The 9,168-nt window shown below is 44.4% G+C and overlaps 4 protein-coding genes across 4 annotated transcripts; all 4 read left to right on the top strand.

The window, feature by feature from the left end:
- Window positions 1-275: 275 nt before the first annotated feature.
- On the top strand, window positions 276-827 carry V1513DRAFT_361521 (uncharacterized protein; the record flags this gene model as incomplete). Its single annotated transcript, XM_066894735.1, has 2 exons — window positions 276-450; window positions 481-827. Coding segments are annotated over 2 exons (522 nt in total), but the record flags the coding sequence as incomplete, so codon positions are not given.
- A 642-nt stretch (window positions 828-1,469) lies between these two features.
- Window positions 1,470-2,373, top strand: V1513DRAFT_434415 (uncharacterized protein; the record flags this gene model as incomplete). Its single annotated transcript, XM_066896470.1, has 2 exons — window positions 1,470-1,913; window positions 1,936-2,373. 2 exons carry the CDS (start codon window positions 1,470-1,472, stop codon window positions 2,371-2,373), a joined length of 882 nt encoding a protein of 293 aa, XP_066750480.1.
- A 645-nt stretch (window positions 2,374-3,018) lies between these two features.
- On the top strand, window positions 3,019-3,915 carry V1513DRAFT_320320 (uncharacterized protein). The gene is made up of 3 exons (XM_066894679.1): window positions 3,019-3,206; window positions 3,253-3,557; window positions 3,627-3,915. The coding sequence occupies exons 1-3, from the start codon at window positions 3,138-3,140 to the stop codon at window positions 3,781-3,783; spliced, it is 531 nt and encodes a 176-aa protein (XP_066750479.1). The 5' UTR covers window positions 3,019-3,137; the 3' UTR covers window positions 3,784-3,915.
- A 3,327-nt stretch (window positions 3,916-7,242) lies between these two features.
- On the top strand, window positions 7,243-8,263 carry V1513DRAFT_320295 (uncharacterized protein). The gene has a single exon (XM_066894678.1). It carries the CDS (start codon window positions 7,386-7,388, stop codon window positions 8,151-8,153), a length of 768 nt encoding a protein of 255 aa, XP_066750478.1. The 5' UTR covers window positions 7,243-7,385; the 3' UTR covers window positions 8,154-8,263.
- Window positions 8,264-9,168: the final 905 nt, after the last annotated feature.

Here is a 9,168-nt window from a genome sequence, read left to right as displayed (position 1 = left end):
ATTTCAGCTCTAGCTAGTATAATTTAACTACGTGGTCGTTGATGCTGGCTCATTTAGTATTTGGTGATGGTGGAACCGGCCGGTTCGATGGTGCGGCCGGTTCGATGGGGAAATACGTTACGTATACGAATATTACTAAGCATTCGACTTCGAATTATTCGTATTCGACTGAATATTCGTAAAATCGTCGTCTCCATAGGGCTGCACACGAGCCAAGTCACCCAAAGTCATGGTTCTTCAGCGGACTCGTCTCAGCAGTCTGAATTTAATTTATAGATGATGTTTTCGCCGAGACACCCAACGTGTCCTGCGATGACGAACTTTCGCGCAAGAAAACTCAGAACCAATATTTATGGGAGCAAATTGATGTGTCAGCGCTTCCAGGAAAGCAGTGGTGGCCAAAGAGGGGTAAAGGGCCGCTAGAAGATCGTGATATACGATGTACTCGATGTAATTGGAGAACAACTGATTCCGCAAGAGCGACATCAACTTCGAACATGAGAGCCCACCTGGCTAAGCATGGAATATTTTCAAGCGGCTCCGAATTCAGCCATGGAGACGACATGCCCAGCACAAAACAACCGTCAATTACTAGTTTCTTCCAGAAACAGGCGAAGACAAACGCAGCGAAGCTCTTGGAACAAAACCCAGTACGGTGGATAGTGGCGGATGATATGGCATTCAATGCTGTCGAGTCGCCGACATTCCAGCAGATGTTTCGAGACCTAGGTATTTTGCTGCCGTTCAACTCCCGCATGACAATGGCTCGTCGAATAGATGCAGCATTCGACTCGCGTCGCGCACATTTAATTGACGACCTGGACCGTACTTGTCAGACAGTTGCACTCTCTTTAGATGCCTGGACTAGTAAAAATTCGAAAGCCATACTGGGGTTGGTTTTTGGTCACTGGCTAACGGCTGATTTAAGTACCAAGAGAGAGTTCTGGACTTTCAGGAAATCAACGGTATTCACAGCGGAGAGAATATAGCCGAGGTACTGCAGAAAACTTTGGAGGAACTTCAGATTGAGCGCAACTGTAGGGATCGGCACGGATAATATCCAGGCCAAATTTTCCTCATCCATATCCGTATCCCTCCAGGTAAAATATCCGTATCCATATCCGTATCCGTATCCAGATATATTGGTTTATCCATATCCGTATCCGTAGTATCCACGGATAGATCACGCGATTATAAGCCTTTGCTCAGTCGTGCAATCATATGATAACAGTGGTCTATTTATATTAAAATCATTGCAAGAACTAGGCTGAGGAAAATGGAACCTAATCCAAAAATGTCATGTCAGTCACGTGACGACAATTTGGAGACGTATTCAGCAAATACCAGTGGGAATTAAGTGAGAATTAAGTGAGAATGAAGTGAGAATGAAGTGCTTGATACGTGACGGCAATCAGGACACCGTAACTCCAAAAACAGGCCCTTAGTCAGTGGTATCCGTGGATATATCCATGGATATGACTAATCAGTCTTGTCTTATCCGTATCCGTATCCATATCCGTGTATATCCATATCCATATCCGTATCCACGACCGATATCCACGGATATATCCGTTATCCGTCTATCCGTGCCGATCCCTAAGCGCAAGCTCCTGGCAGTCACAGCAGACAATGCTGCAAACAATGAGACATTAGTCTCGGAGTTGTATTTTAATCTGGCGGAGAAGTTTCGCAGCGAAGATTCACTTGCAGGCTTTGAGCAGTGCTTTCGCTATCAAGGATTGGATAGTTACATCCGGTGCACGGCGCATGTACTTAATAAAGCTGGCGATCACAGTACGGCAATAGCAGCGTGCGATCTGATGCAGAGAAACAACGCTATTGGACCACACGCCAGCATTGGCGAGACTTCGAATAATGGCGCTCTGGATAGCGAGGACGCCTCAGAGAAAACAGTAATGAAAGTTTATCTGTCAGCCAAATCGCTTGAAGGACAAATTTATCGAATACTGTGTGGAAAGCCGATGGAATTCGACCCATCGGATGCTACGAGATGCTTTTGAAGCCAACAAAAAGCGGATTGAGAATCAAACTCACCTTCCACCTTTCACTACCGAAGACTGGAAATATCTACAACAAATTGAAGCGTTCCTGGCAAAATTTGAGGAATTTACTCTAGTTGTTTCCCAGCGTCAGCCACAGATTCGCTTGACGTTACCGATATATTACGAGGTGCACGATATATTGGACGATGCAGCTGCTGGAGAGAACGAATTTTCATGTCTTCATTCAGAGATTGCTGCAGCTGCGTCCGCAGGTCTCAAGAAATTCCAGAAATACTATGACCTGATGGATGGTCAGGATAGCTACCGTCGCTATGGTTCTCTACCCACGATTCAAGACATTGCTGCTTGAGAAAGAATTAGGGGAGCATCGGCCCAGCGGGTTATCAGGCACATAAAAGTTACTACATGAGCGATATCCTTTGCAGACGGAGCAGCCATTATTCCTATCTGGCGAGGATCCTATAAACGCAGGGAAGAGTATTGAGGCTCGAGTATTGCTGAAACTCCAACCGCGCAAGCAGTAGGTATCTGACATTGAGCGGTACTTTGGAGATACAGTTGTAACGGTAGATGAGTCGACGATGAATGATAAGAACTGGTTGCTTGCTTGATGGAGGACACATCCGGACGAATATCCGCGAATGGCCCTGGCAGCAAGAGACTATTTAGCTATACCTGCTGCTGCGGTGTCGGTAGAAAGACTTTTTAACAGCGGACGAGATTTAATAGGCATACGAAGGTACTCGCTGACTGCCGAGACGATGAGGCGCCTGGTGTTGCTGAGAGACATGTATAAATCTGAGAACGCGAGTATTTAGAACTTTACGAATACGAATATTTACGAATAAGTCAATTTTTATTCGTATGAATATTATATAAGCAGCCAATCGCTATTACGTACGCAAGTGACCCAGCCTAGGTTTCGCGTATGCCACAATTCATCAATATTTTAGCGTCGTGTAAGCAGCGATGACGCGCAATCGGCGGTGAGCGGTTTAAAACTTCAAGGGTTAGGGTCTCAGATAACATTGATCACCCATCGTCAATATAAGATCCCAACGACGCCGATAACAACTTAATCTGCGAACCAAGCTAGGAGCCTAAGAGCCTAAAATGGCAGACCCTACGCAGAAGATATGGATTTCTTGGTGGATTGCACTGTCGTCGTTGATATGTATTTGGGTAAGCGCATTCTGAATACTAGTTGATATTCGCTTACGCATTAAAGGACGCCCTTTTCTGTTTGTTGCGACCATACTCATTACCAGGCAACAGTTTATCGATGTTCTGGGCACCATATAAACATTACGTCAACTTTGATCTTTCTTATGGGTTGGAGCATACTACGGGCTTCATCAACGCTCAATCCGTCGGAAACCTGATGGAAGGCACACTCAATTTTGGTTATCTCTACCTTGTGCATAAAGTAGGTACAAAGGAGAGTCGACGGACTGCCAGCCTTGTTGCAGTTATCTCGACAATCATGACAGGCTATAAAACGGTGATATTCGTTTTGCAGGAGTACTATTCAGGGTAGGAAGTCCCCTAATTCAACTGCTTTCTAAGTTGAGGGGATATTCAATGGTTGACTAACATTCACAGATTTTCATCCATCGGCCATAACACATTTTCAGAAATCTCCTTGAAGTGGATTTTCCCTCAGGCGGTATTTATATCTGTGCCATTTTCCTTGACAGCCATCTTTGGAAATCATCTTTTGAGTCTGGCCAGTGGCTTGTCTGTAGAGAAGGCTTTGTAGTTATAGAGACATGTTGAGACTTACAATTAACGGTGTCGTTGAGAATTTACTCCAAGTCTTGTAGGCTCTGGTAATGTTAGTCTTGGAACGGATCGAACATGTTGACCGCTTAATAAATGTCAGTATCTAAGGATTGGGGTAGTACATTCCGGCTGATGAACGTCGGCTAAGTGCCTACTCTTTTTCTTTATATCTGCCAATGTATCTTGGCATTTGCATTGAAGGACAGTCCGACTTAAGTCTTTGCTTTACATGAGATAAGCATGGAGCTGGACTTCTCGAATGCGCGCCATCAGTCACAAATACTGGCATCCCATGTGCCACCAGGATCCACCGTTGAAGCCTCAGCAATGTTTGACGGTCTATGCCCGAAGCGCAAACCCGGGAGCTCTGGCTCGTTTCTCATGAACCACTGCGATCCCTCGGCAGGCATGGATGCAAGGACTAGGGCCATCTCCGCTCTGGTAGGCCTTGATGCCGCTTTGTAAACTAAGGCTGCGATGTCAATATTCTTGATGACCTTCTTGAATTTTTCTTGCAGATGACGAAGGCAGTGTCCATGGTGTGCTTCCGGAAAGTTTTCTGCAACAGCATCGATCAAGCGCTGGTAAGATATCGCAAGCTTCAATAAAAGAGATGACAATTAAGACGGCTAGCTACTTTTTTGGCGGTCGGAGATCAACGTTAAAGAAGGCAAGTCGAAAGTCATATCCCAGACAGGTGCGAAGCTGTTCCAGAAGCCATTCCCAGATTTGTTTACGATTTTCAGTTTTCACAACAGCAACCAAGTCAGGAAACAAGTCGTTTTCTGCATCGATTGCAGCGGTAATCAGTAATATTGATATATTGTAAGTCAGATGAGTACCATCGAGGGCGATTAGTTGACGGCAATGCTGAAATCCTGCATGACAAACATACTGCAGGACTGCCCTTGTACAATGCGCAACACCGCGTGGCTACGAGGATTGAGATCTTTAATAGACATAATGTATGCTGGAAGCTTTGCAATGCTTTCAATATCTGAGCCGTTGATTTTCTCCATTGCTATGCTCCTTGGCTCTTTACCGATTTTCACTTTATGGTCAAGTGCACGTCTTCCTTTACGCGTGTAGGTCTGTAGCCTTGCTTACGTTCTATCTCGGTGCTATCCTTTACGCGTTCAGGGTTTCAGGGTTCAGCAAACTCACAAGTGCAATCATTTTCTTTGCACTTCAACCGGACACGTGTAGGGTCGGATTTGATGGTAACGAATTAATATCCTTCTTCAATAGCACTGGATCTCATCGCATGCTTGAAAGTATTAATATCAGGAACAGATACTGTAAGCGGCAACTATCTTTTCTGGATGAGGACGCGTTCAAAATAACGCGCTGGGTTGACAGACAGGGTAAGAAATTAAGTTTAATGGGTGCATAATAGGGTACGACGCCCGAGGCATTTGTGAGATTATCAAACTTTTCAGTGGCATTTTTGACATTTATTTATTAAGCTTCCAACTCCAATCTCTAAAGAATAAAGTTTGTTGGTGGCGAGAGTCAGGGTAAGACACCCGTCCGCAATTCGTATTCAAACTTCTTGCAGTTCGAATATGAGTTGCGAATACGAATAAAGGAAATCTATTCGTATACAGCTTTAAGTCGATAAGTGGTCCAGGACGATAACAAACATCGCTAGTGACGTGCGGTGCAACTTCGAATATTGGAGCTTGCTTGCAATAAACCTGCGCCAAGCTAAGCGTCAAAACTAAGTTTAATAGTACACTATCTATACTGCACAAAGCAGATAAGCCCGTTCGAGAGTGTGATGCAGTCTTCTCTATATAGGTGCCCTGTCATCCAGATGTGTATTTTCTATCGGATATCAGCGGCGTAGCTTTACAGTTCCACGCATAGCGAGGATCTTGATTGTTAGTCTGTATTCATAGTGTGTTTCGGCATTATACTAACTACTTCAGTATTTTGAGGCACCGAAAGCTTTCGTGCAACATTATACAGTCCCCTGAACGCCATAAATTGGAGTGTCTTCGATTGCTATTGCTAAGTCCGGTATTTGTCACAGAGACACTCAAAGTGGATTGACAAAGAGTATTAATGTAAGCAAACGCTTATCCCGGTCACAGAAACGCGGTTAACTATTTTTATTATCAGTTGCCAATTCGCGCGTGTCTTTGAAAATGTCGTCGAATTTTTCCGCAGGAATCTCTACTCAATTTTGTTGTCCGCCGAGCTTACTTCCGCAGGGGTGGTCCGGCATTACTTGCATTAACTTTACCAAACCCGCACCTGCCAATCTCACAATAGTCTGTGGTAATGGAATTTGTTGTCCGCACGTTTATCCCAACGGCACGATTAACGTGGATGGTGTGATTTGCGGAACCCCGGTTAACGGTGAAACCTTAATCTGTAAGGATGGTTATCTGGAGGGTAATGGAGCGACTTCATCCTCAAGCGGTTCATCATCAGCAGCAGTCAGGTTGAGTGGAGGAAATATTTCCATCATGACATTGACTACGGTAACACTATTACTGCTACAACTGTTTCAGCTGCAGATGTGATGCAACGTTCACACAAATGGAAATTGTGGGAAGAGAATATATTATGAACTAGTATGGTTAGTACGTTCAATTAACTTATACAGTTATAAAAGTCACGCATGGCCAATGTATGATAGCTTTTTTGTTTCTTTTGATTTATTAGTAACATCACGTTATTAATTTTACGGCGTGCGTGCCACCCACGAACCCTTATCCACATCGCAATCCTCTTGTCTGTTTCGGACTAAAAGCTTCTGGCCCCAGGTTAAGGAATGCTGAGATTGCTGACGGCTCAGCATAATAAAATTAAATCGGCCCCGAGGGTCATCGTGGACTCTGATGAGCAGCATATTCCATTTTCTTTCCTCAGACTGTCGTTGCATTTATGCCAAAACTCGTCTGCCATGTGTAACTCTACTAGGTGATGGATGCATCCGTGCACTGCGCCCACAGTAGGTGCGGGGGGCAGATACGGCATTGACGAATGTACAGGATTGCTTAAAGTCACGATTCTGCCCCAACAAAAATCAAGGTATTAGAGCAATCTGTCAACTGTCATGATATATACATCTATAGTTCTTTGATCCTACCCTTATTAATGACTGTGTTAGTTCCTCCGTGGCGAGAAATTTAACTCTGCAAAGCTTGACTGGCCCAGCTGACTGAGAGCCATAGCGTGATGACGAGGACCAACAGAGGATGGAGTTTAGAAGATAAGACGCCGACGCAGTACTCCTCTTTGGGACTAGTGTAGAATCGTAAAATACTGCGAGGCGATGCATATGAGTGCCGGGACCAATGATACTTGTTAGCTATGTTAAAGTAATTACGCACAGTGTCAGCGTGCATCGAACTGTAGAGCCCTCAACGTTGATAAATATCCCTCGTTCTGTCTTTCTTACTGTCACCATCACGCTCAAACTTTCCAGCCAACGATTTATTGGTCTTAAAGGTTCGCTCTACAATAATATTTATTAAATTTATATGCATTGTGCCATTCGTTTCGCTATTGTCAGGATTATACAGTCGTCGCTTCTGGTGCGCACTTTTTACTCTCGCTAAATTTAATATGTTACGAGTTCGCTCTATATTTAGCATGCTACTGGTACTGTTAGCGTCCATTGTGCGAGCATTAGCATTCGTGCAAAATACTACTGATGTGACTACTTCCACTCAGTTAGGCGCAGATTTTGGAAGTGGCCTGGTTCTTGAATATCAATACGATCCTGTGAAAGCTTTAGGGATGTCTGATGACATTGCGGGCCAGTTTGGCTTTGGTGTTACATTACTGAACACATCGACAGACAAAGTCGCATATATTGATGACAAATTACGCTATTCCTTTGATGGCAATCAGTCAAACGCGTTAATGAATTACTTACAGATCCTCTATCTCAAAGACCGACCTGAAAGTATTAATGAAGTCTTTGACTGGATCGATGACGTGGTCAACATCGCCGATGCTATCGATTATAATTCAACCGCGGTACAAGAAGAACTACGTGGCCGCCTTTACGCATATGGTGATGCCGAGGTTGCAGAAGTCCTACGGAAGAGGTGGTTAGAAATACCATGCAGTAAAAGCCATGCTCTGATCGGCAATGCGTGTTCATTGTGGAACTATTCAGGCTACACACGCATAAATCACGCTCGCAATTTATGTCAAGCAAACCAAGGCGATGTGTGTTGCCCATCGAGGAGCAAGGTCGTGTCAATACAGGTAGCAGGCATGGGTTATGTAGCAGCATCATGTGAGAATAGTTGTACCGGCACAACTTACAGCTGTGTGAAATACGGATATATTCCTAGCATGGACGTGTTCTCCAAATACATATAGGATCGCGTATCCAATGCCAAATGCCAAAAGTGCACATCCTCGAAGAAGCTATCTCTGTCACCGCGTTTACTCGTACTAGAATTTTCGCTAAGCACTCAGTGATCCACTGCGTTCAAGCCTGGCCTTCGACGCTCGACAACTAATCACTGTCACTCGCGAGCCGACGAACGGAAGAGAAGGCGTCCCCTTCATTTTTGTTTTTCTGGTTAGTGAACAGGATTATGAACCCCATCTTACCAGTTCGGCACGCGTTATTTCATAGATCGAGACTGCTAAGACTTTGAACGCTGGTTCTTGTACATTGGCTGTATATCTTAAAAAAGCAAGAAGACCTAGAAAATTTTGCTTCGCTCGAGTGTAGTCAACTGAAGGGCGACACGGCAACAGCAGTACATGGATGGTCCATGTCTGGATACTCGTTCTTCTGGGTTGAAATGGTGAAGAGACTAAAGCTGGTTGATTAACAATGTAATGTTGAATGCACAAACACTGTGTACAGCCATTGTCGAAGCGCATATTTTGAGGACAACAGTTTGGGGTACTACGAAGTGTAAATTATTTTAGAGTTGTAATCAAGACGAATAACTACTATCATGAACGGATACGAACTACCAAGAGATTGAATTATGCCCCGGAAGTGGGATCAGAGTGAACCGAAGGCAAGGCATCAATTAGTGCAGGTTTCAACATGATCGCGTAACAAAAGTATCGCTTAATAGTCCAAATTCAGAGTAGAGTAAAGATGTAGAAACCAACCGTTGCTCTCGGGACCTGCGTAGAGTAGACATTAGGTACAGCTCAATCAGGGACAGCAACACAAAGCCGGCAGATGGCGGCATATTGTGAGTAGGGAAAAAGTCCAGGATGCCCAAGTATTCCGCCTACTTTGGTTTGCGAATTCAATCCCATCCTCCATAGCTGGCGCAATCGTCTATCATATAACGACCACATATATCAATTGCGGAAAAAGCGGACTTAGAGCTGGTTCTAGTGGGCTGACGCCACGGGGCTAAGT

Source organism: Lipomyces chichibuensis (genome assembly GCF_038497645.1).
Source record: "Lipomyces chichibuensis strain CBS 12929 unplaced genomic scaffold V1513scaffold_82, whole genome shotgun sequence".
In the NCBI taxonomy this organism is placed as follows: Eukaryota; Fungi; Ascomycota; class Lipomycetes; order Lipomycetales; family Lipomycetaceae; genus Lipomyces; species Lipomyces chichibuensis.
The sequence above is the reverse complement of the archived record's forward strand: the minus strand, read 5'-3'. Positions and strand labels throughout refer to the sequence as shown.

Excerpts from the sequence above, each read along its gene's own strand:
- V1513DRAFT_320320 (XM_066894679.1), top strand. The coding sequence starts at position 3,138 with ATGGCAGACCCTACGCAGAAGATATGGATTTCTTGGTGGATTGCACTG. Across the intron at positions 3,207-3,252 it reads CGTCGTTGATATGTATTTGG|GACGCCCTTTTCTGTTTGTT; the intron begins GTAAGCGCATTC and ends TACGCATTAAAG. Across the intron at positions 3,558-3,626 it reads TTGCAGGAGTACTATTCAGG|ATTTTCATCCATCGGCCATA; the intron begins GTAGGAAGTCCC and ends TAACATTCACAG.
- V1513DRAFT_320295 (XM_066894678.1), top strand. The coding sequence starts at position 7,386 with ATGTTACGAGTTCGCTCTATATTTAGCATGCTACTGGTACTGTTAGCG.